We start from the raw sequence: 26,877 nt of genomic DNA, 5'->3' as shown, positions 1-26,877 counted from the left end.
ACGCACAGAGATTGTTCCAGATTCTCTGAATCTTCGGATGATGTTATGCACAGTTGATGATGATAGATGCAAAGTCTTTGCAATTTTTCACTGGGTAACACCTTTCTGATATTGCTCCACTATCTTTCTGCGCAACATTGTGGGAATTGGTGATCCTCTACCCATCTTGGCTTCTGAGAGACACTGCCACTCTGAGAAGCTCTTTTTATACCCAATCATGTTGCCAATTGACCTAATTAGTGTTTATTGGTCTTCCAGCTCTTCGTTATGCTCAAATTTACTTTTTCCAGCCTCTTATTGCTACTTGTCCCAACTTTTTGGGATTGTTGACACCGTGAAATTTTGAATCAATATATTTTTCCTTTAAAATGATACATTTACTCGGATTAAACGTTTGATCTGTCATCTACGTTCTATTACAAATAAAATATTGACATTTGCCATCTCCACATCATTGCATTCAGTTTTTATTCACAATTTGTTTAGTGTCCCAACTTTTTTGGAATCCGGTTTGTATTTTTGTCCAAATTTAGAGTAAGGTTTCACAGAAGGAGATTCTCATTTTACCTATTCACTTTTGCTTTTTCATGTTGTTTTGTGTGTCAACTCACAATAATGTGCCTGGCAAAAGTATTGATTTAACTTCCAGCACCCGGGGAACTTTCACATAGAGGAAACAGTGGGTCACTAGGGTAGCATGTACCAGGGCTGACATTTATTTTACAAATGAAACAGAGTGCCCACCTCTGCTTGAACTGGTAACATACTGCACATGTTGCATTCTCTAATCTGCTGAATGGCAGAAAAGTTGCAGACAAAAAATGAATATAGGAATCAAAATTTTGACTTCATATGCAAAAACTTATCACACTCTTAATAGATTCTAATGTTTACAGTAAATTTTTAACCTTAAAAACCTTTGTGTAATGGTTAAGTATATTAATCAGTAGAAAGCACAGTACCTTTTCGAACATTCAACTGTAAAAGCAAGTTTTTGTCACTGCATAAGTTGTTATTCACAAAATGAGTAGCTGGACTTTTGAGCCATTCTTTTGACTATTTATTTGTTTCAATTACAGGTTTATGTAATAAATGTTACATATTCGGATTCAACATCTCAGCCCATTTACAGGAGATACAGCAAATTTTTTGACCTCCAGGTAAGCGTCATTTTCTTTGTTATAAACCCGGCTTCACTCATCGTCTAAAGCACATAATGTAATCAGGAATCAGTGATTTGGATCTTTATTCAGAATATTTCTAAGGCACACAATGTTTTATATTACAGTAATAAAATCTGTATAATTATTATATTTATGTTTTTACAAATTTAACTAAAAATATTGTTTACTCACAGTGGTCATTTGGTGAGCAATTCTGCATTGTTACTATATGACAAGCAGGTTTAGAGAAGAGGTCTGTGGGACTTGGCTTTTCCGTTAAGCATGAAGCATTCTTCCAGAGTGAAATTCTATCAATGGAGTCAGTGTGTTAAACAGGATATGATGCTTCAGTCAAGGAAAGTGAATTTTGAAAGCTTCCTGCAAAAGGGGCCATAGTGGAATAGGAAAAAAATCCTATTATGTGAATGATCAGTACATGAAAAACAAGGGATGAAAATAAATTGAGAAATGCGGCATTAGTAAAATTTTATATTTTTTAGCCGTGTTCCTTATTCATGATGCAGTACTTTAGAATAGCATAGAAACAGTGTAATTCTATCATTCACTCATTTTACTTCAAAGTAATAGAATGCTTCACCCTGTGTCTCATGTATTCTCTTAACTGTAACTGTGACTGTGCTCAGTTACTAAACACTTAACCTGGAAAAATGTCAGGACAAAGAACCTTAATGGTTAGCTCCCTTTCCAAAGTTCTTATTACTTGGTCAGGCACAATTGTGAGTGTCAGTAACATAAATGAAAACCTGAAGTTAATAATTTTTTATTAAAGTGTTTATTGGGATTTCTGCTCTAATTAGACATTTAATGTGTTTAGAGATCTCTGTCATTTTAGTGTGTTTAGAGATGTGTGTAATTTTCAGTACCAGCTATTATGTTGCAAAAAATATTCATGCGTTTTTAAAGCACAATGTCTGTTTGTTTGTTCTTTAAGTACATCCTTTTTTCTTTACTTGCCACATACTTGAAATTTGGCACACAATATTCATTTTTTGTCCTATAATTTTGGTGTTGCCCTGGAGGGAATGGCAAGAAATTCTATAGTCCAATCTTAAAATGGAGCTACATGGGTAGTGATGGTAGTATAGTAGTTAGTACACTTACCTTTCAAGCAGAGAATGTGATTTTGATTTTTGTTTATTTCATTTAACTTTTTATTTAATCAAGGATTTCTCCCTCATTATTTTGTTATGCCTCAGACATTCTTACCAGTTGTGGCCATATTGTCTTCAGAGTAATTTATTACATTTTGTATTTGAAAACATGATTTCTCATCACTAGAACACAGTTGACATCTGCCTGTGTTGTTTTCCCTGTCATATTTGAAGCTGTACTTAGTTAACCACCTCGCAGAGCCACAACCTCAAAGCTGAGTCATATCTCATTGAATTGAGATCACTGATTAGATTCATTCTAAACACTGTACCTTTTCTTCACTTTAAATTTACAGCAGACATGCATCTATTTGTGTTAATATATTGTGGTGCTGGACAGGTCCTCCTCCCATGGCTCTCCACAGTGCTGCAGACCTTGAACTGGGCATTTCATGCCATTCTCCTCTGTATACTAGTTAAAGATGTAGATTTGTTAGGCTATATTGTTTGTTTTGCCTTTTCCATTTCCTTGTCTTTCAGTGTTAAGTAAAGGTTGAGTTTCTCACCATCACTTAGAAGTGCTGCCTTACACATGTGCCTTTGTGAAAAGGGCTGCAAAAAGATGTGCTGTGAACACTCGCTGAGGTAGCATATTCTTTAGTGTAGTTGTCAGTGTAAGTATTCATACAAGCACATAAATATTTCCATGAAGACTAGATAAACACTCAGGGACAGTACAATTTAGAATATACATGTAATCTGTATGGTGTCTTATTGTAGCGGGTGGAAGAGCTTGGTGAATCTGATATTGGATTCTGTTGGATTTCTGTTGTTGTTCTGCCCTTTATGATGTCAGAACTCTAAAGCAGATTTTCAAGGTGATTGACAGTTTAATGGAAGTGACTGGGGGCAGATTAACTATCTTAATGGGATATGACAAAGGAGAATTATACCACTGATTCCTCTCATCTTGTTAGATTAACCTTTCCATTTTAAGAAGACACAGTTCCCTTATGGTTCTGTGTTATACAAACATAGATGTCTTTTGTTATACAGTAAGTGTAAAGGAAAATTTACTGCAATATTTTGCATTAAACCCTGAGCAATACTGGGAAACACAGCTGTCATTGTTATTTTGTACATCATGGTACCTTTTTTAGCTTTTTGTTACATTTTAGACAAAAAAGGGCTAAATGTAATCCATTTTATTAACTTATTTGCCCTAAAAATGAAAACAATGTAGACTTACATGAAATTACATTTTAAAAAACTGTTACTGAAAAGTGTTACTGTACCACAACTGTGTATAATTATTTCGTTATAAGAAATACCTCTGGTAGTTCAACTGGTGTACTCTGTCCTTTGTTAGGTAAAATAGTAAAATTTTAAAGTTTAGTTAAACAGGAATTTGTGTCTGTTTAAAGTTACCGTTATCAATTTGCACATTTTCATTATATTTCTTTTAATGGCACTTATGTAATTTAATACCATCAAGACACCATACTTTGTGTCAACCCAAAACTCCAATGAATATGACCTGCCACAGAAAACATGTAAGAATAAAAACTTAACAAAAATGTTGTATATTTGAATTTTGATTGTTAATGATGAAAAATGAAGGAAGTGAATGGAATTATATGCCACTGTACAGAAAAATAAACAAAATTAGCACAGTTAAATTTGAATGAGTTGTACACAACAAATATTGTATGTGTTTGAGGTTTTATGGGCAACTTACCATGTTGGATAGGAACTGTCCTGTTTAGGTTTTAATACAGCCCTATAAAATGTGGTTCTGATTTCTATAGGCATGATTAAATTCCTGATAATCATTATTATTTACATTTTTTGGCTGAAGCCTGGCTGGTGACTTACAACATTTGAGAAAAAATTGGTTACATTTTTGTGTTTTCCAATTGGAGCACAGGCAGATGAGGTGTGTTGTTCATGGCCACAGAGTGTCAGTACAGGGTGGTCCAGATCTAATTATGCAACTCGTAATACAATGCAGGAACACAATACAATTTCGGGTGATTGGCGCTACCAGTCTGGTCAAACATTTTGTTGATTAGGGAGATCATGTTCCTATGCACTGCTGGTGGTCGAAATTCCTCCAACATCCTGCATTGCACGTTGTTATAGCGTAATGAAAATTGCATAATTAGATCTGGACCACCCTATGGTGAGATTTATAACCACAACCTCAGGGTTTGAATACCAAAGCCTTAACCACTATGCCAGAATGTCTTGCCCCCAAATATTAAAATACAGGAAAAGAAGATTTAGGACAATAAAGTTTGGTAATATATAATTTATAATTACATTTTATATTTTCACTTTTTGATTTCCTGACCCAGATAACTCTAATAAAGGCACCTCATGTACTAATTTTTTCCATTCAGAAGTTCAGATTCAACTATCCTTGAGTTAAAATGAGATTAGCCCTATTTAATTTTGAAAACACTGGGTGTCTTGTTGCTATGCGTGCAATAAAATTCCCCAGGGAGGAAGATAAGCTAAGAAACTAAATGGTATTGCAGCCTTCCTCTTCCATATTGCCTTATAGAGAGTGTTGCCAGTGTTTTCACTTTAGGCTGAGCATTTATTGTGTTATTGGTTATAGTTGTATTTTGGAGCAGCATCTATATTCTGATCTCCTCAGGTCTGGTATGTTAATTTTACATTACTGATTGTTTAACCAAGCGACAGATTTATCAGTCAGGTGTTATTTTGTTTTGATGCATTTTTCACTTAAAACTGAATCTCCCTGTATTTCAAACTTTGTTAAAAATTCTTCCTCTTCTTCTTTCGGCAGCTCCAATTGCCACAGTGGATCATCTTGTTCCATATCTTCCTGTCCTCTACATCTTGCTCTGTTACACCCATCACCTGCATGTCCTCTCTCACCACATCCATAAACCTCAGTGTTCACCCCAGAAATTTTTTCCAGCTGGGTGGCAAAAAAAAGTAGCCAGGTGGGGTGGGATGGGGAAATTTGGTGGTGGGGAAAATCAAATGTGCACGATTTTTATTAGTTAGTTATTATTAATTTTTTTCCAAAGCTCAATATGACTTACTTTTTTAAGGTGTGACACTTGTGCCAGAATATTTTTATTAAATTTAAGAAGTATCCAATTCAGGATCCTGCAACCCTAACAAAAATTTTAAATAACAATTATTATGACAGAAACTAAGAGGCACAAGTATTGTCGCTGTCGGGAAGAAAAGTGAAAACAATGAAGAAAAGTATAGGAAACCTAATGAAGAAAAATGTAAAAATATTCTTCAAAGCCAACTTGCATATGCAGAAGGTGTCTTCAGTTAAATATTTATTCTTCTTTTCTTCCTAGAGGCCCAGTTGTCTGCAGCTTTCCCATAATCAAAGTCTCCAGGATCTGGGCACTCCAAGGAGATCACTCATCGTACATTGTCGTAGTGACTGTACTGCAAAATTATCAAACAGCCATCTAGTGTCACTGGCCATTTTTAGCTTAATCTGGGGAATGTTGAGAATATTTTGAATTTCCGTTAAACCTGCCGTCCTAACTGAAGAATTTTGGCAGAAATAGAATAATTCCCTTAAGATGTTCAGTTTTGTTAAATAAGGTACAGCAGCTGCTGCTTGGGCACTTGCAAGGGCAAATCGGTGGTTTACACAGTGACAGTTGACCAAGAGTCCAGATGTTTTATCTCTAAGCAGTTTTGCCACACCTTTCTGTTTTCAAATCATAACAGCCGCTCCATCTGACCCTAGTCCAACCAGATTAGCAGATTTCAAGCCTAGAGTGTCAATAGTCTCACTCAGTGTGTTGGTTATAGTCTCCACTTTGCCATCAATCAGATTGTGGGTTGATATAAAACTAATTCTGACCTCTGTAGTGACCTGGCAACCATATTTAATGTAAATAATTAATTGTTTTACATCTGAGATATCTGTGGTTTCATCACAGAGAATACTGAAAAACTTTTCTGTGTGTATATTTTTCAGTATGTTAGATTTTATTTCTGATGCTAAGACATCCAGCAGCTCTTACATTATTCTTTCAGAGGTGTAATGTGCATTTTTACCAATATTGAGATGTTGTAAAAAGCAACATCCTATTTCTTTACAGTGTTCCAACAGCTTTTCAAACAACGTTGTATGTGGCAACTATTTTTTGCCAAACAACGTCTCTGAAATAACTGAGCAGTGTTGTTTTCTGAACACTTCTTTTGCTCATGTTGGTAAAATGTTTGAAAACAATTAAAGTACCTATGAATAAGACTTTTGAGTGGGAAAGGGAGAGCCTGTTGGATATTCAATTCACACTTGCGCTACGGCAGGTACGCATTCTCGACATTTCCACTTTAATCTCGACGCTTATGTTGAGAATAAAGTCGACATTTACACTTTATTCTCGACATTTTTACTTTATTCTCATTATTAAATTATAAAATTAAATGTTGACTTTATTCTCGTAGTTTGTCATTAAAATAGAACATCATAAACTAAACTTCATCTTAAAATGAATGTTTAATTTACTAGATTTTCTCAAACCCCGTCATAAGTTATGTAGCAACATGTCGACTTTATTCTCGTCATAAGCGTCAAGATTAAAGTGGAAATGTCGAGAATAAAGTCAACATCTTGACTTCATTCTCGACATGTAGTTTTTTTCTTCACTTTGTCCGTATTTTCCGTATTTTGTTTTCTTCACCTTGGCCCTAATATGCTTCTGTACAAAACCCTCAGCAATTCAGTGATAAAACTTTTGCTCGGGACACAGTTTGTGCTGCAAAGGTTTCTGTACACTTTTTGCAATATGGACGCATGTCCATATATGAGCAAATATAAGAATGACAGATGGGGTCACTTTAAACAGGAACTGCAGTGAGTTCTACAAGGATTTTTGCACACAGAACACACCTAATGCTTAAACAACCATGTATATGTGTATATATACACTCGCCTAAAGGATTATTAGGAACACCTGTTCAGTTTCTCATTAATGCAATTATCTAATCAACCAATCACATGGCCATTGCTTCAATGCATTTAGGGTTGTGGTCCTGGTCAAGACAATCTCCTGAACTCCAAACTGAATGTCAGAATGGGAAATAAAGGTGATTTAAGCAATTTTGAGCGTGGCATGGTTGTTGGTGCCAGACGGGCTGGTCTGAGTATATCAAAATCTGCTCAGTTACTGGGATTTTCACGCACAACCATTTCTGGGGTACACAAAGAATGGTGTGAAAAGGGAAAAACATCCAGTATGCGGCAGTCCTATGGGTGAAAATGCCTTGTTGGTGCTAGAGGTCAGAGTAGAATGGGCCGACTGATTCAAGCTGATAGAAGAGCAACTTTGACTGAAATAACCACTCGTTACAACCGAGGTATGCAGCAAAGCATTTGTGAAGCCACAACACGCACAACCTTGAGGTGGATGGGCTACAACAGCAGAAGACCTCAAAGGGTACCACTCATCTCCACTACAAATAGGAAAAAGAGGCTACAATTTGCACAAGCTCACCAAAATTGGACAGTTGAAGACTGGAAAAATGTTGCCTGGTCTGATGAGTCTCGATTTCTGTTGAGACATTCAAATGGTAGAGTCAGAATTTGTCGTAAACAGAATGAGAACATGGATCCATCATGCCTTGTTACCACTGTGCAGGCTGGTGGTGGTGGTGTAATGGTGTGGGGAATGTTTTCTTGGCACACTTTAGGCCCCTTAGTGCCAATTGGGCATTGTTTTAAATGCCACGGGCTATCTGAGCATTGTTTCTGACCATGTCCATCCCTTCATGACCACCATGTACCCATCCTCTGATGGCTACTTCCAGCAGGATAATGCACCATGTCACAAAGCTCAAATCATTTCAAATTGGTTTCTTGAACATGACAATGAGTTCAATGTACTAAAATGGCCCCCACAGTCACCAGATCTCAACCCAATAGAGCATCTTTGGGATGTGGTGGAACGGGAATTTCGTGCCCTGGATGTGCATCCCACAAATCTCCATCAACTGCAAGATGCTATCCTATCAATATGGGCCAACATTTCTAAAGAATGCTTTCAGCACCTTGTTGAATCAATGCCACGTAGAATTAAGGCAGTTCTGAAGGCGAAAGGGGGTCAAACACCGTATTAGTATGGTGTTCCTAATAATCCTTTAGGTGATTGTATATGTGTGTGTGTGTATATATATATATATATATATATATATATATATATATATATATATATATATATATATATATAATATACTGTATATTGGTTTGCTATGTACTGAACAAGAAGAGAGCTGCTGTACGCTCAGCCGCACTATACAGACTGCGCTAATGCTAAGAACAGAGATATCACTTCCTGACGCCTTTTTCTGATATCTGACAGGCTGGTTCATCTAGACTTTTTTTATTTTCTCACTCCTCCTCTTGCTTTCCCACCTCCATATTCTCTTTGCTTGTGAACTGCTGCCACTCCCGCTATTAACATGTACATCCCCCTTTCGCCTGCCCACCTCTCCATACTCCTTGCAACTGTATTAAGCTGCTACACCCCTGCTATTACCATGTACAGCCTGCTCTCGAAACCCCACCTCTCCATACTCTTTGCTTGTGAACTCTGCTCCGCCTTGTCCATGCTATTAGCTTTAGCAATATTTGCCCACCTGCCCACTTGTTCCTTGCCATCTCTGCAGATCATTAGATCTGCAATGTCATGTGAGATGACAGCCGGGCACTCAACTAAATTAGCCGGAAAAGACGCTAGGGAGAACACTGAACCTTCTCTTAGGCCTTCCTCTTTTGCTCTTGCCTAGCGGCTCTATCTTTAACATCCTTTTCCCAATATACCCAGCATCTCTCCCCTGCACATATCCAAACCAACGCAATCTCGCTTGTCTGACTTTGTTTCCCAACCATCCAACCCGAGTTGTACTAATTTCTAATCCTGTCCATCCTTATCACACCCAATGCAAATCTTAGCATCTTTAACTCTGCTCAGACTTTGTGAAAAATAAAATAATAAAATTAAAACACAGATTTTTTGCTACTCTATTATCAACAGAGACTTTTTCTTTCTATTTTAATTTGTCTGTTGTTTATAAAGCACTTTGAGATACAATGCTTTATAAAGTATTGTATTTAAATAATATTGTTCCTTACTTGTCACTAATCGGGTCTTAAAATAGCAAACATTTTTGAATTTTATTTAAAACAAAAAAAAATACACTGAACTGCAATGCAGACTTACATCAACACTTACTTGACACTTGATTATTTTTATAAGAAACCTGTTATCAAACTGACATATTGTGCTTGGTTCTTATCTGATTTTGCTGAAATAAAACATTGGCCTAGTTAAGAATTTTGCCTCTTGTTCATTGCAAGGTAATGCATCATCTTCAACATTGTTAGCATACATCCTTCCACTTGCTGAATGTGATCTTTTTTATGGTTGTGTTTGTTTAAATGATCTTTCAGGATGTCTTGGCAAACTGTTTTTTTTAGCTGCTGTTTAGTTTTTGGATTAATATTACATAATTCTGTATGTCCTAGTCCGCCTTGCACAGACTTGGACTAATCCACATTAGTTTTAAATAAAAATAAGCAGTGGTCATGCTTTTGTTTAGGAATCAATTTTACACAAACTATTAAATGCATTTAAATTTCTTATTGACTATTCTCTTAACAACAATAAAAGTATCATTGAAAATAACAAGATAAATATGTCACTATTGTCTTTCATTGTCATGTCAGATTAAAGAGGTTTTTAATATGTTTTATAACATGCAAACTGTTAATAACTGCTTATAAGGGATACCTAAACTTAAATGTTATCACATAACTAATATTATAAACTTTTACATGGTGTAAGCAAGAACCATCCTAGAATGGGGCACCCGTCCATTTCATGGCACACTTACAGTATGTAAACTGACATTCACAAAATATACAAAACACCTACTGTCATTATGATGCCTGTCCATCAGTCTGCCAATAACAACTTGGCTCCCAGTAGACTGGTTTTATTGAATTTTAGGATAATGATTATTCTGGGAAATGTTTGTGACACTTTCATTCAGGAGTTTCAAATAGTACTGTAAAACATACTGTACAGGTCATACAATTGTTGGCAATTTTTTTAAATCATCTATAATATAACAGAGAAACATTCTCTGTGACCTCAGTTACTGATTAATTTATTGTTTAAAATTTGACTTGGGAGACGTTATTTCAACTGACATATTCTCCTGTTTTGCACATTTTCAGATGGCCACTTCTGACAGCAAAACATCCCCAGTACAAATTATTGAACGTAAACAAAATTATCTTCCTGTTATAAAAGATTTAGTAGCATTCCATTCTATTTTAAAATATAGCATATATCTACAGAAATCTAATAAGCAAAAACTTCCGAAGCATATGCAGGCATTGTTTTATATCCTTAGATCAATGTTTGTTTTAAGACCATTACTTATGAAAGTGAGATCACCAATATAATCACTTTGAAGCTGTATGTTTAATGGTAAAAACAAAAGATTGTACCTAATAAAATGTTGCACGATGTGTGCATTTTCCAACATGTTGCTTTTGGTCAAAGTTGTGAATTTATATTATATATGTTTGGTTGACACCTTTATCCTGGAAAACTTACAATATCAGTATGTATTAGAATGTTTTCACAAACACACACATACAAATACACACATTTATTTTCTAAATTTGACGCTCGGGTAAATTAAACCACTTGCTAAGGGTTACACAGTGAATTACAAGTGGGATTTGAACAGGTAGCCTTCTGGTTCAGAAGGGTGATTTAGCCAATATACCATCCTGCCCACTGACTGCGGCAACCTCCCTGATTAATAAAAATAGAATACTTTAAACAGCCGTATTTGCTATTAGTCCTGAATTTATCATATACATTTTTATTTTTTAATTGAAAAAAGAGAACTTTGGCCTTGTTAATTTTTTTGCTATAAACTGACAATATGAGAAGAACAGTACTGTACTAGCAAATGCTAGCATTAAAATACATCATTGAAAGAATGAGAGGCTGTAAAGAATTCTTTTAGTTTTGTATTTCTGCAGGCTGAAGAAGTGCAGCTTGAAAAGCAGTCATGAAAGATTGTAGGGAAAATGACAGAAAATTACAAATATAGTAGCATGGGTTTCATTATGACTTAAAGGCTGAGGTACACATTGTTTTCTTTCAGAAGTGGTTTTCTTTACTTTTTATTGCAATGAGTGGGTTTGTTTTCCATACTGTGTATGCTCACAAGCTCAAGTAAGTCTGCTATACAATTATAGTATATCAAAACAAAGACAGTGCTTCAATTAGGGTAGTCTATCTCTTCAATTAGATGCATTTGTTATCACTGATGCGTCAATTAAATGTAACTGATGTGTTTCCAGAGTACTGTATGTTTGTTTAGTGCAAGGTATTTATTTAAAACCAGCCGTATTTTGTTTGAAACTATGGATGGGTGGGATGTTTAAAGAAGCAAAAAAGTAGCATTGAAAGTGTTTCATTTTAGCTTTTATTACACAGTCAGACTGAAGTTTGTCAATCCTTTATGGAACATTTCACATATGTTTTCACTTCTTTTAGTTGACTTACTCTAAAAACTGTAATTAAAGTGTAACTGAAGAAGAAAATGGTTTTGAGTAAAGTTAATGATAGAATTATGTAAGTAGTGTTTCCAAGTAGGAGTAATACATTTTTCTTTGTAATTTTATTATTTTTCCATATTTTATAGCAGATTTAGGTACAAATATACAGTGTATTCAAAAAGTATTTAGAGTCCTTAATTTTTTTCACATTTGATTTTAATACATTAATTTTTTTCCCTCATCTAGCAGCACTTAATACCGCAGAATAACAAAGTGAAAACAGGACTTTTTGGCAAATTTGTTAAAAATAATAATAATAATATATGAAATTTTACAATTGTGAATGCACTGTATATGCGTAGATTTGGTCATAAACTGTCGACACCAGCCATATATCTCATTAGCAATGTGAAGTCATGAGTGGCAGGTTTGAATTTATACTTATAACTTATTTTAGAATTTCACACTAGGTGAATGAGGTGAGATTTGGAGGGGTTTATGCTGTAATAATTTAAATATTTTCTGGTAAGAAAGTAGTGCATTCTGTTGCTTTACATCTGGTTGACAAGTTTATCCAAGATAACTTCCAAGTGTTGGATGTGTTACAGTTCACAGAGATTTTTTATAGATGGAACACATAATAAGTTATGGGCTGCAATTAAGCAGACAAAATTGAGATTCCTTTGCAGCAACATTACACTAATGCCAGTGTTTATATAAATATTGAGTATTCTGTATTTATTTGTAATTAAACTACCTACTTAAACAAATTTTTGCAAAATATATAGCAACATTTCCAGGCACAATTCTACACCAACAAGCCTGTCAGTGTATGGTTTTGAAGAAGAAGAAAGACAAGTTCCTTGTCTTTTTTTTCTGCTCTAAGTTTTTCTCTGGCTGTTGGCTTTGCTCTCTTTCTCATGGGAGGATGATTGATTTGATATTAGTTCTTGTCAAGTTTGACTGGCTTCTATGGAATGTTAATTGCTTTTAATAAATTCAATTAAATGTTAAAAAATTAAGAAAGACAAGTTTCTTTCAGACAATATCAAACTGTAAATAAAATGAACATTACAGGTACATATTGTGGTAATTGCCACATTGTAGAACCAATAAAGGGTTTAAAGTTTTATTAAAGTTCAGTCAGTTGGCCTACCATCCCCAACAGTGACAGCATCTTATTAGTGAAGCTGGCCAACAAACAGAAAAGCAAAAAAATAAAAGTCACCTGTGTTCCACTTTTTACCCAAATCATTTTGTGTTTATAGCTCCATCCTGTTTTCAAAGCTGTCATTTTCCAGTAATAGCATGCATCTTTTAATGACTTTTTGTACAAGTTCAACTGCAGATGTAATGTCTGATTGTCTTTGTTCCAACATGAAACCTGTAGAAGCATAACACAGCTAAATGTAGATGACTGGAACTGTCAGAAGAAAAGTAATTAGTGAAGAGTTAGCGCATTTATGTTTAGAAAATATTTTATGCTAATTTGATTGACAAGATCAAAATTCAAAATAGGTAATTAAGATAGCATAGTAAGAAGAATACTGTATAATATCAACAATGCAAAAAATAAAGATATTAAATGTGGCTTCACCACTATAGTAAAGTTATGTACAACAATAGAGTAGTCATGGATACAATTTATGGGGGCTTTTAAAAACAAGTTCATTAAATATACTTAAAATTATTTTAGTACTGCTACATGTGTGATAGTTCTACTAATTAATCTTAGTATTCTTTTTCACCACCAGACATATTTTTCTCCATCTGGTCAGTCTTTATGCTTGCCTTGGCTTTTATTGTACTGTGTGTGGTGCACTGCTTTCATAGAAATGACGTAAGCATTTTATTCTCTGTGGTTGTTTTAGTAGAAAGTTTTTGTTAAAATAAATTAAGCATGAAAGACTCTCTAAACTCTTGACAGTTCAAAGTGTTTTGCAGTTGCTACTGAGTCAAGCCCCCACACAGTGTTGCTCAGATGTGCAATAACCCGAGGAAGACCCAATTAAACACCTACAATCCCCTATAGCACTTATAGCTGGCAGTTCCTCAGTTAGGATCTGATTTAAAAATCTCACATAAACACAGGGATGTTGAAAGGTTTTATTGCCTGCATGAGGTTCCTGCAGATTCCATTATTTGCAAACACAATAAAGGCTGTATCTTGGTTGTTTGAACATGCTGAATAGCCCTGGCACACGCTTTAGGCTAAAAGAACAAAACACTCAGGAATTGAAAGAAAGCTGACAGAGGTTGAGACACTTCAGTAATGGCAATCCAGCTGAGAAATTGCCACATTATTTCCCTCATGATCGACAAATCTGTCCATTGTCTTCTCTTGGCTATATTAATAAACCCACCTGTTGTGCATGTGTGTACTTTTTTTGTTTAATACACCTCTAAGTTTTCTCTCTAATCTCTTTCCAGTTTCTTTAATGACTAGTAGTACTACTGAACACAGTGAAAAGACATGAATATATCATAATATAACACTCTTCATCCCACTTAATTCAATTCAGCCTTTCCTGAGAGCAATGAATGCAAATCAGCAAAGAACCCTGGAAGTCACACCAGTCATGCACAATGTCAACAGACAACATAACAAACACATCTTTCACAATGTGAGTGAAAAACAGTAGAACTCTGAGGAAAACCAACACAGGGAAAACATACAAATGCCACACAGGCCGCAACCGGCTGCAGGATTTGGTTTTTTAATTTTTCATATTGCATCTACCCTTTTCACTTACTGTACAACAATATAAGATAGTACTTTGTACATTTTAGTTTTTTTCTGTCTTTGTGGTTGTATATCATTTTCAGAATAGATTAATACTTCTTTACTTATTGATTGAATGGTCTGTATGCACTTAACATAGCAAGTGTATAATAGTTTTTCTTAAACTGTTGTTTGATTATGTTACAAATCTTGAGACTGCATACATTAAACAGTCATTCATTATTCTTAATTGCTGCAGACAATAAAAGTGAAATTAATGTAGATCACAGCTTGCAAAACATACCCTTTAATACAGTGAAACATTTACTTCTGGCAAGAATGTATTTGTTGCAACTCCTGCAGGAAGAGAAAACAGAATGTTCACTCACATTTAGTAACTATTATTTAGAGTAGTTCAAATTAAAAAATCTAACACTGTTAATTTGAATCTTTACTATTAATCACTACCCATATTATTTGCTTATAGTTTGTGTATTTTTGTAAGTAGAACATTAAATTAGAAAATTAAAACAATTGTAATGAGACCAGACCATTCAGTTCACCAAATGTGTCTATGCTAGAATATAGCAGTATATCTTCATTTAAATTACTTCTTGATGAAAGGGTGTTTTACATCCTACATAAACTTTGCTTGGATAGGTTTAAAAAATAAATGAAAACAATAATAGAAGTACTTTGATTACATATCCATATTTTAGTTAGACTTTATTAGAGCTGTCAAATACAGTAGAATGTTTCTTTCCCTGCCTATTGACTTTAATTGTGAAATACTGCACAGCTCTTTTTAAAGCATATTTCAGTGGAATATGTTGTCTTGGAGCTTTCTTTATAAAAATTATAAATAAGCCTTCAAGTGTGATGTAATCATTTCTGCTTTTTTTTTCTTTTTGCGAACAGATTTTATTTACAGTAAAATATGAAGTACTGAATAACGTTTAAGACACCACAATCATTTTTGGGGAAAATTAAAGAAATACATGAAACTCCCACCCAAAACCCCCACACTCTAACCCAGCCTTGTAGGAAATAGCAAAAGAAAAACAAAAGGTAGAAACTGCCTGAAGTATCCAGAGAGAAAGAATCTACATTAGCACAGACCCCATATGAGAGATGGAATGGAAAAAGTGAAGAAAAGGTCTGACACAAAGTATGGTCAGTGACCCTGGACTAGCTTTACCAGTCACTTCCTTCTTTCTACATTAGGACCAGATGACCCATCTGTCTGTGCTGCTGAAATTAAAAATAAATAAATAAATAAAATAAACTTAATATTTCAGTAAAGTAAAAAAAAAGAGGGTCAGGGGATTTTCATTGAGAGACCAATGTGATTTATATAATAACTTCTTCTGGTTAATATTTGAATGAGAGAAGTACTGCAGGACTATTTTACAAGCACTCAATTGAGCATGTTCAGAGGAGCTGCCACATACAATGATTTACACACGAATGTCAAAGAAAACACTGGTTCCGTTCTTGACAATATAGAGAAGAGCATTGGTGATGTTACAGCCTTCAAAACCTTCATAACTTGGGTGAGTATGTGCTGCTGAGTTAGGAGGTGTTTTTACAGACATCTTTAACATCAATTTCAAGCAGTCTGCCATACCTACACAGTTTAAAACTGCCACCATTGTTCCTGTGCCCAAGAAAACAACTATCCTGCCTCAAAGACTACTGGCCTGTTATACCGACCTCTGCCATGATGAAGTGCTTCAAATGACTAGTCATGCGACCCCTTACAGTTTGTGCATCGTGCCAGTTGGTCCACAGATGACTCGGGTCACATTTGTCCTTCACACCATACTATCCAACCTGGAGAAAAATGTTTTAGTGTGAAAACAATTAGGCCAGGGTTTTGTTTATTGACTTCAGTTCAGCCCTTAATTCTGTCATCCCACAGCAGCTAATAGTGAAACTTTCTATGCTCGCATTGAACGCCTCACTTTGCAACTGGATCTTGTACTTATTGTCAGAAAGAGAAAGACAGTATGTGTTGGCACTCACACCATCAAACTGAGAATGGGGTCCCTCAAGGCTGTGTGCTCAGTCAGTCCATTTCTTTTTGCTCTGCTAACACTTGACTAAATTGCCAAATCCAGCACAAATCAAATCATTACGTTTGCTGATGAAACATCAGTACTGGGACTTAGCAATAATAAAGGTGAAACATCTTAGAGAGCAGAAGTGGAACAGTTATTGAGCTGGTGTGGGGATAACGATCTGTTCCTTAATTTCAAAAAGACAAAAGAGTTGATTGTGGACTTTAGAATAAAGGATGAGCATTCCCCCTGCATATCAGTGGCTTTCCTGTAGAGAGGATCAGCAGCACAAAATTCTTGGGTGTCTACAACACTGAGGATCTCTCCTGAACTCTCAATACTACACACCAGGTCAAGAAAGCTCAGCAGAGGTTTCACTTCCTTAGGAGGCTAAAGCAAGTAAGAATCCTTCCTCTCATCCACACCACCTTCTACTGGGCACTATTGAGAATATCCTGACAAGCAGCATAAAGTCCTGGGGCCTCATCTATAAATGGTGTATACCCATAAATATGTTGTGTAGTCCCATTTCCTCACACACTTTGAGATGTATAAAAACTCAACTTGGCGTAAAGCCACGCATATTTTCACAGTAGCCCTTGCATACAAAAGTTTCTGCTCAGTTTTGCAAATTGGCGGAGCCCAGCATCAAAGTAGTGCTACTATTTGTGTGTCATATTCACATCAATGACGCTGGATTTATCACATACACTGAAATTAATTTCATGTTATTTACAATTTTAATTCACTTGATTGTAATCATTCTGTAACAATATAATTGTGCATGGAATGTCTAAACTATTCCAACTACCATAGCTGCTTTAGCGTTGTTAGAAGAAATCACAAATAGAAGAATTAGAAGAGAATGCATATTTATAGATGACTGGCTTCTAAGTCAATTTTGATTTCCAAGAGCTATCCTCTTGGAGCTGTGTGCTTAACTGGCACTGGCTTTACAAAGGCAGACTTTGAAGAATTGTGCTGTACCTACTCCTTTGCTGTTCTGTCCACTCTTGGGTTTTTAACTACAGGAGCATTTCAATGTGAACTTGCTGACTGATCGGATATTTCACAAACCTCACCAAGTCGCGCCATGCCAGCTGTACAGGATGGTATTATCCATTTCTCATCCAGATATATAAGATTTCCTTACGCTGTGGTTGAAATGCGAAACCTCAAAGCACAACATCCAGTTTTCCAGATGTAATCTGATCGGTCAGTGACACACACATTGCTATTGCAATGATGCTGTACAATTTACATCAGCAAGGGAAAAATCACCAAAAGAAGGAGCAGGCATTACATCATATATAGTTGGAGGACCTATGAAAATGGCAACTCCGTACAGTCGCAGGTGCTTTTCCCAACTAGTGCAGCAAGGCAAGCAGTTCTTTTAAAGATAGCGAGTCACCTCAAATAGCCAAGTAAAGAGAATCGATCCATTGTGTTGCTTGGCACCGATGATATGCTATAAACGCACCTTCAGAGAAAGAATTTGCTTATGTAAATCGAATGCGTTTCACTCCATTAATGTGCTGCTCTATAGTCCAAAGAAAGTGTGTTGCAGCTTGCCAGTTCCTGAAGAGATGTGAAATGATGAACCTGACTCTGACTCACCAAAGTATGTGCCAAATCAGACAGCCTTACAGCTTTGTTTGAATGTAATTAGTAGAAGGTATAAACAGGTAATTGGATGCAGCATTTATATTTCAGCCAATTAATTTGTAGTCTTTAGTACATTTGCCACGTCTCTTACAGCATCCACTATTGCATTTGTGACTCCAGAACAACATCCGTCAGCACACAGCCAGATGGTTGCCTAGCAGTTTCCAAGGCAGAGGGGTGTGTACAGCCAGCATGTGATGATGTGCTGGGCACAGCAGCACCATCACTGCATGCAGTCATGTTAGTGTAAATTTCCCCTTGGGATTAATAAAGTATCTATCTATCTATCTATCTATCTATCTATCTATCTATCTATCTATCTATCTATCTATCTATCTATCTATCTATCTATCTATCTATCTATCTATCTATCTATCTATCTATCTATCTATCTATCTATCTGCATGCGGGTCAGCGTTTGTAATGTTGTCTGAAACAGAATAAACAAGTGGTGTGCTGTGACTTGCCTTTTTATGTCGATTTTGATATCTTCTTTTTTGTTTTGGGAACTGTGTGACTTTCTGAACTTGGAACTTTCGAGTGTCCATCTTCTTTTTAAAAAAAGGCCAAACAGAAGGTGAAATTTATATTGATTTGCATATTAAAATATATGACATTCTGGGAGGAGTCAGGGTAGGGCTGTAGGCACATACGTTCAAAAAAAAGTTCATTGGATTTGTAAAGAGGAAGTGCATGGAACTTGGCGTACACATGGTTTTATGCATCTGTTGTTTATACATGAGGCCCCTGGTTCACAAACTGCAGTGTATCTATTAGGAAGATTCGGCAAACCTGTGGTGAGGATGGCTGAAAGGGTTATTGGGTTCTCTCTCCCCCTCCATTAAGGACATTTTTAAGGAGAGATGCAAGAAGCCATCTGCATTGTGAGAGAGTGCTCACACCCGATCTCTTGCGATTTGGTAGGAATTATCACTCCATAAAATCAGGAACAGCCAGAATGTGCAATAGCTTCTTTCCACAGGCAATAAGACTGCCAAAATTCTCTGTAACATGCACATAACAAGCCAGTTTTGTTCACACAATTATTTATTTAGTATAGCCATAGTATTAATTGACTATTTTACATAAGTGTTGGTTGGACCTTATGAATTTTAACATTGTCTTGGTTTACTTTTTTGTGTTTTTTTGTCCATTTCCCTTTTTTGCACATTTTCTAGTCTTGAGTAACAATTTAATCCCACTGTATTTTAGATATGGCTGGAATGACAAATAAAAACTTGAACATGAAACTTCTCTACATTGGACCAAGCTCCCAAAGCATATGAAATAATGGTATGAAATTTCAATCCTGAATGTAGTTTGAAATCATAAAAAAAGGACAAAGTAGAACAATGAGAAATCTAGGGGGTCTATTTGAGATTTATTGGGAAGCCAAAGAGGGGCACTAAAATTAAAATGAGGAACCACATTAATTTTAATGACTGCTAGCCTGCAGCCAAATAACAGAAGACCAGGAGGCAAGAGACTTTGATTGGTAATTTGAGGTTGTGGTGCTCATTAATATGGAGTTAATTCTAAGATATTTAAATGAATAAACTTACGAAATGTAAGAAGAGGAAACACCATGACGAGAGAGGCATTTAAAGGAAGGAGTGCTGGCCATTGATACATTTTGCCATCATTCAATTATATAGGGAAAGTGCGAACAAATGTAATTACTATCAGCATGTGAATTTTAAAGTAGAATATTTCATAGTCTTTAAAAGTACAAGTTTATAATAATTGGGTGACGTCATTTCTTTATGTTATATAATGGTATGCAAGTAAATTAGAAAGCAAGGTTACAAAGTAGAATGTTCCTTCAAAAATTCCACAGCTTCTAGAAGGATCTGTTGTGTGTTGTTTAATATATATTGCTATTTTTTGGTTAGGTTATATATTTTTCCTTAGTTACTAGAGTATGTTAACTATTTAAAAGTTACTATTTTCATTCAAAATCTTTCTTGACACACATTTTATGTTTTTTTTTTACCATATTCTTATGTGTGAATATACATTTAGAAACTTTGAAAAGTCAGTGTTTTCTTTCTTTACGTAGAAACAGGGCTGATGCAAAACAAATTGCTGAATGTGATGTGCGTTTTAGATTATTAGATTCACATTGTTTGTTTTTTAGTTGTTGAGTTCCAGCAGGCATGTAAAGCCAAAAGTACTGTATAGAGGCTATTTTCTAATTTAGTGATCCAGTCCTATTACACCAGTGGCACACTTTCAATTCATCATGAGCTTTAAGTGTTTATTAATATGAACTAGGTGTCCCTAGGATTGTGAGCCTTGAAGAGTTGCAAAAATTGCGAAAGCACTTTCAGTAATGGGGGATATAACACCAAACCCAAGTTAGATAAACTGGCAAAAACAGGAACATAATAAAAATAACAAGGTTTTATTCTTCACAACAATTTTGTGTCACACACTTAAGCTTTGTAGAGTACAATAAAAAAATGGAGTTGCCTAAAAGCACATAGCAATTTAAGGTAAACACAGTCCCAATAGAGAAATCCCAAGGCAAAATCATAAAACCGAGCACAGAGGTCAAAAATACAGAGATATCAAAAAGGATAAGTTCAGGAAAAACACAAGAACTCACTTAAATTCCCTGGTACATTCAAAATAAACCACCAGAAACTGTGGGAGACCCTCCAATTTATAGGGCGGAGGGCAATTCCTGATGGTGATTGGCAGGTGGTTTCACTTCTTGGGAGAACCCCACAAACCACATGGAACATAGTCGAGGCATTGAAACTTAGGCACAATCAATGGCAAGTAAACAACACAAGTAAGCTTAATACATACAAAAGAACTGAGGATGAACAAAGACGATATAAAACATTAATTTTAACTCCACCCATGGGAGGAATCCTGGCTGAGCCATGACAATTATGGTATGCAGAAATTACATCTTTTTGGCTGTAGATGCATTAACACACAGGAGCTGAAATCCAGAGGTTATAAGACCACATGTTAAAAGAAACAACTTAAAATGTGACGTAGTACATGAAGCATTGTATTCTGGTTGCTTTAAAATGTAGTCATTCATTTATTCTTTTAAAATGACTGGATATCATTTTAGGTGTGAAAGGTATAGAATTAAATAAAAACAAATTAAACTGAATGATTCATTCATTTATCATGATACAAACTTTTAAACAATAATTGTTCAAAAAAAAACCCACAAACAAATATGTGGATTTACTGTAGGAGCTCTGGTGCTCTAAACAAATTAAGTCAGTTCAAATGACAACTCCAAGCAGTGATGGTGTGCATAAGTGCACTCAAGATAATCAGCTTCCAGTGCAGTATTGGATCCTGGGCTTCCCAAGAGGTCTACTCACTTTCCAAAGAATCCATAACACTTCTGGCTAATCCTGTACCATTCTCATCTGCATTAAACAGAGTTACACTGTACTCCATCCTGTATGATGAATGTGTTGTAATACTCCCATTCCGTATTGCTTTTAAACCAGAGGTCTCTCATTTGTGACTGTTTTATGCTTTTAAATATCCACTGCTGCAAGCAACTACCAGGTGGTTTAGTTCTGAGAAGAACAATTGTAAAAAGATATTTCAGATCCACATGTTTTTCTTTACCTGCACCCCATACCATCATTTCATTCTAGGTGCAAAGTATCAAGCAAAGCCCTGTACTTTCTGCTCCCTAGGACTCTATACTGGATAAAGCAGATTTGTTGATGTCTGAAGAGGAGGTATAGTTTTAGAGTCACTATCTAGACTATTTAGAGTTTGAAAGCATTAAGATTATAAAGGCTTTGTCATAAAATAAAAAACTCTGTAAATTGCCTTTTAATTTAAAGTGAGACAAAAGATACTAGATATTTTTTGAAAAATGAAGTGCAAAATAAGGTTAGTTTAAGATATCCATATGAAATGACACCTTTTCTGTATGTAAATATTCACTACTCCACTTTTTGAGTATTTTTTGTATTATTTAAAAATGTCAATAGACACATTATAATTCAGTAAGTCAACAACAATTAATATATTGTATATCGAGTGCTTTATCTAAGTTATTTTGAAAGCCCCATTCCCCCAAGACAGTAAAGAGAAGGAGTAGAAGAAGATATAATAGAAAAAGAATTTTAATAAAATTTAATGTTGCTGAATAGCTTGCCTTAACTGACCCTCCTGCTCGTTGACTGCTAAATGGGATTGGTAAAGGAGCTGTACTTCATAATGTAAATTTAATGTTCTGTAATTTTAAGTAACACAGAAGCTTAGTTTCTAGCTGTACTGTGGTAGATGAGTTAGACTGATGCCACTTTAGGAAAATAGTGCACCAAGGAATTAATAAAGCATTGAATCCTTCAGGTGCTGTTCCAAAAAGAGATGAGAATTTGTAGTGCTCTGATAGTTATGTGAAAACTGTAGTCTAGTAGGGTATAAGTAGAAGACGTAATCAACACTCTGGCTAAATAAAACATCTCTGACAAGCATGTTCTAATTAAGGATATATTTTATAATCTGAGTCTAGAGATGTATGCCCCATGTTATAAGTGGAGCTTCCTCCAAGGCAAAAAGGATGTAAGGCCTCCAAGTTCTTCATAAAAGGTTTTTCTGGCCAGGCCAGTCATATTTTGCCTGCCTGGAAAAGGCCTCACCTTGGTGGGCTTTATTTCAGCTCCAGCGGCCAGTCTCAGGATTCACAAGCTGAAAATGAAAGCCACTAAAATAAACTTAAATGTTTCAAAATATAACCATAAACCCCACAAGAGAAACATAATCATTGACCGTTGACTTGTATTAACTGGGCAAATTAAGAATCTTTATAAGATAATGATTTCTTTATAAAGAAAACATCAAAAGAGAAAAAAGGCACAAAGAGCCAATGTGTTAACTAAAAGTCTGAATTCTTTAACAGAGCAAAAAGAAATCCAGAAAGCCAGAAAAATCTTGTATATCCAGAAGGATGGCCCAGGAGTGGTGACATCAGAGTAGTTCTGCCTTTTGGGCCTCCAGAAACAAAGAACATGTAACTTGACAACGTTAAAAAACACAGAACATTATTATCACATTACGTATTTAATCAACAAAAGTAAAATACAGACATGACAACTTATAGTTCAAAATTAATAAAAACAACAAAAAAATACACATAATTTCAACCCTATACTGTACATGACATCATGAAACCCCATGTCTTACGTAGATTAATACATTAAGCTGGAGAGAAAAGCATAAGAAAGAACAACTCTTAACAGCAATGATTCTGAAAACATTTTCTTTTTTTAGAGCATCATAATAAGGGATTTTTCAAATCACTGGAGCAAAACATCTAACACTGATTTTTTATATAGCACTGATACTTTTAAATAATATATTGTGAAGATGGATGATAATGTAAATAAAACAGACAACACTTCCACTTTTGAAATTCAATTATATACTTTAATTGTTTTTTTAACTGTATTTAATTTTAATACCTTATTCCACAGTGTGAAAAGATTACTTCCATTCTGGATGAGTTCAATTTAGCTTCACTTCAATTAAATGACATCATATCTTACAGTATGATGAAAAATACTTTGATTTTGTTAAATCTTATAAAAACAATAAAGGTACCATTGACCCTTTTAACATGGCAGGGACTCGTGTCACAGTTTCAGTCCATTAAGAGCTCTTACCACAGCAATAGGCACATAACCTACTCAGTGTCTCCTGAAGTCCACAATCAACTCCATAGATTTGGTGTTAACGGACAGTCAGTTGTCATTACACCATTCAGTGATGAGTTTAATCCTTCTGTGTAGGACTCTTTTTCATTATTGGTAATCAAACCCACTGCATTTGTGTTACCAGCTAACAGGATTATTGGGTTTGTGTCATTGTTATAAACACAATCATACATTAAAATTGGAAAAATAGCATTGTTCTGAGTTGACAGGCCTTGGATGAACTAGTGTTCAAAAAAGTGATAATCATAGATGTGCATTCTTTAAATCTAAAAATCTTAGGTGTTGCTGTCGGAATGTACAGGATTCAGTTTACAGAGTGGTATACTGTCCAGTTTTTTTGCCATCTTCTGGTTAATGTTAGCATTTGAGGGCTGATCTAAAGTCCAGTTTTGTTTTTGGAGAAATCCAATTTCTTATGCTAAAATATTACTAATGAAAACAAGAAAAATATACTCATACCTGTTGATGGAGTTTTTTTTTCATTTCTCTACCTATTCCCAAACCAACTGGTAGATTAAATGCCGTGTGGTAGAATTTTTCTTCAACAACAAAATAGCCTAAGTCAACATAGTTTAGAAATGTGTTGTATTCTGAGGATGTTTCAGCTGCTGTTTTGTATTTGACAGGTGCCTTTACCTTTGACGACTTAGAAGATTATGATATACTGTACAGAAGCACAGTAATGAGCATCATATCTTCTCAGTAGTGCACACTGTACAGTGTATATATGCAAAATGAGCAATATTTTAATTTAATTGCTGGGTGTGACAGTATGTATGTGTAAAAACAAACTTAGTTCAGATCTTTAAGTATACAATTCCTGGCTAAAAGACCATTCGTAATAGCCAAATGTGGGTTACTAAGAGCTGTGCTGCAAAAAGTGTTTTTTTTTTAAATGAGGCGGTTTTAAGAGTGAAGGGAGGTAAAGAACCTGTTGTGCCACAGATTATTAATTACTTAAGGCTTTGATGTTGTTTCTGTCCTAGCTTGTGCTTTTTAACGATAAACCACAGAGAACAATATATCATTTGACACATTAAAGCATGAATGTAAAAACTGTCCTTTTGCAGCAAACATGTTTAGATAGATAGATCCATAGAATCTCTACATTTTATATGAGGCTAATGTTCTTGTTTAGCTAAGGTTGTGTTTAACACTATAATCCCTGAAGCCTACTAAAAAATTTGTAATGTCAGGTCACCTTTAATTCCCTCGCACCTCATCAGTGTCTTTGTTTTGCAAATGTGTCAGTCAGCACAATTAACAAGCAGTCTTCTATCCTATCCCCCACTGAGGCAGCTGAAGTCAAGTCAGACACACAATTCTCCCAGCTTTATTTGGGAGTGAGGTGTCTGGAATTGTATAGGGTAAATTAATATATCGTTATTTAGAACACATACATTTCATGTGTGTTCTGTGCCTATAACGATCTGTGTAGGTGGACAGGAAATGCGAGGCAAGAAATGTTGAACACATAACTAAAATAGAAACTAAAACAAACTTTTTCTTATGTTATAGTAATAATGACAGAATTCTGTCGTGAAGTATATAATGTGTGAAAATTGAAGTATAAATATCAAATAAACAAAAGGGATAACAAAATAACTGATTTTATTCAAGAATATAACTGAAGAAAAAGAAATTGTTCAATTTACATGTTACTGGCAATTTGTAAAAACTGAAGCCCAACTATCAATTGATACGAAGTAGACATGTCCACTTTCACTCAAACGCAGTTCAATCATTTCTTCTTGGTGTCTTGTTGAGCAAACCGACACTGCAGAGTCTATGATGGATGTTACTTTTTCTCGCACACAGACATTCACATCAACATGTCATTTGAATGATTTTTTTTTAAGAATCCAAGAATAAAACTGAATAAAAAAGTCATTCAAATTCAGTTTTATTCAAGAATCCAAGAATAAAACTGAATACAAAAGATTGCTCAAATTACATCTTGATATTAATGTGATAGTAATAATAATAATAATAATAATAGCAGTGCTAAATGCAGAGATGACGTTGGATTCAAACTTATTACCTTGCCATTGCTAAATGGTAGCTTATCCACATCCACTGCGCCATTTATGCAGATCTCTACAGAGATCTGAGACAACTGGTTGAAAATAAAATGTGCAAATACATGTATGCAAACGTCTTTTACTTTGTCCCACTGATAGTTGGGCTTCAGCAACATGTCAATTGAGCAATTTCTTTTTCTTTGGTTTTATTGAATAAAAGCATACTTGTTTTGTTACCTTTTTGTGAAATTTTTTCTTGGATATTTGGGCTTCAGTCTTTATACATCCTACACTTCACCTCAAAATTATGTCATTATTACTATAAGACTTGAAAACATTTTCTGTTTTAGCCATGTGTTCCGCATTTCTTGGCTCATATTTTCTCTGTCATTCTACAGTATATTTACACAGATCGTTGTACACACAGAACACACATGAAGTGTATGTATTTCAAATCATGGTATTTCACCTAACTGAATGTGTGTGTGGCGGGGGGATGTAGCAGGGTGCATTCTGCTAAACCACACTTTTGCAAAACAAAAGCAGGTTATTAGTGCAGTGATAAGAAGCTATTAGTTTCTTGCCATATGTCAGGAAAATTTAAGGAGATCAGGGACAACGAAAAAAAAATCGTAAACTTCAGGTATTCTATTGTTAACTAGAGCACTATACTTGTCCCCTATAAACAGTAGTCATCTTCTTTTCAAATTCTGTGTATGGCTTGTACCTAGTTTTACTCTGTTGCTTAAGCTTAGGAAGTAATGCATAAGTGACTGAATTGATAAAATCCTTATGAATGTACTTAAAATGCTATAGGTATTTTTT

At 35.1% G+C, this 26,877-nt stretch overlaps 1 protein-coding gene across 4 annotated transcripts in view; it reads left to right on the top strand.

Annotated features, from left to right (window-relative positions):
- The window catches only part of sh3pxd2aa (SH3 and PX domains 2Aa), a 363,802-nt gene that overhangs the window by 63,402 nt on the left and 273,523 nt on the right, over nt 1-26,877 (top strand). For 3 of the 4 annotated variants that reach the window (XM_039776615.1, XM_039776608.1, XM_039776599.1), the window contains exon 2: nt 1,080-1,160. In XM_039776615.1, coding sequence (XP_039632549.1) covers nt 1,080-1,160 — 81 coding nt within the window. Of the gene's footprint in view, nt 1-1,079; nt 1,161-19,560; nt 19,614-26,877 lie in introns of those variants that run through there. The other variant, XM_039776623.1, reaches the window with a different exon arrangement.

The sequence above is a fragment of the Polypterus senegalus genome, chromosome 1 (genome assembly GCF_016835505.1).
Source record: "Polypterus senegalus isolate Bchr_013 chromosome 1, ASM1683550v1, whole genome shotgun sequence".
Taxonomy (NCBI): domain Eukaryota; kingdom Metazoa; phylum Chordata; class Cladistia; order Polypteriformes; family Polypteridae; genus Polypterus; species Polypterus senegalus.
This window is presented reverse-complemented; position numbering and strand designations above follow the sequence as displayed.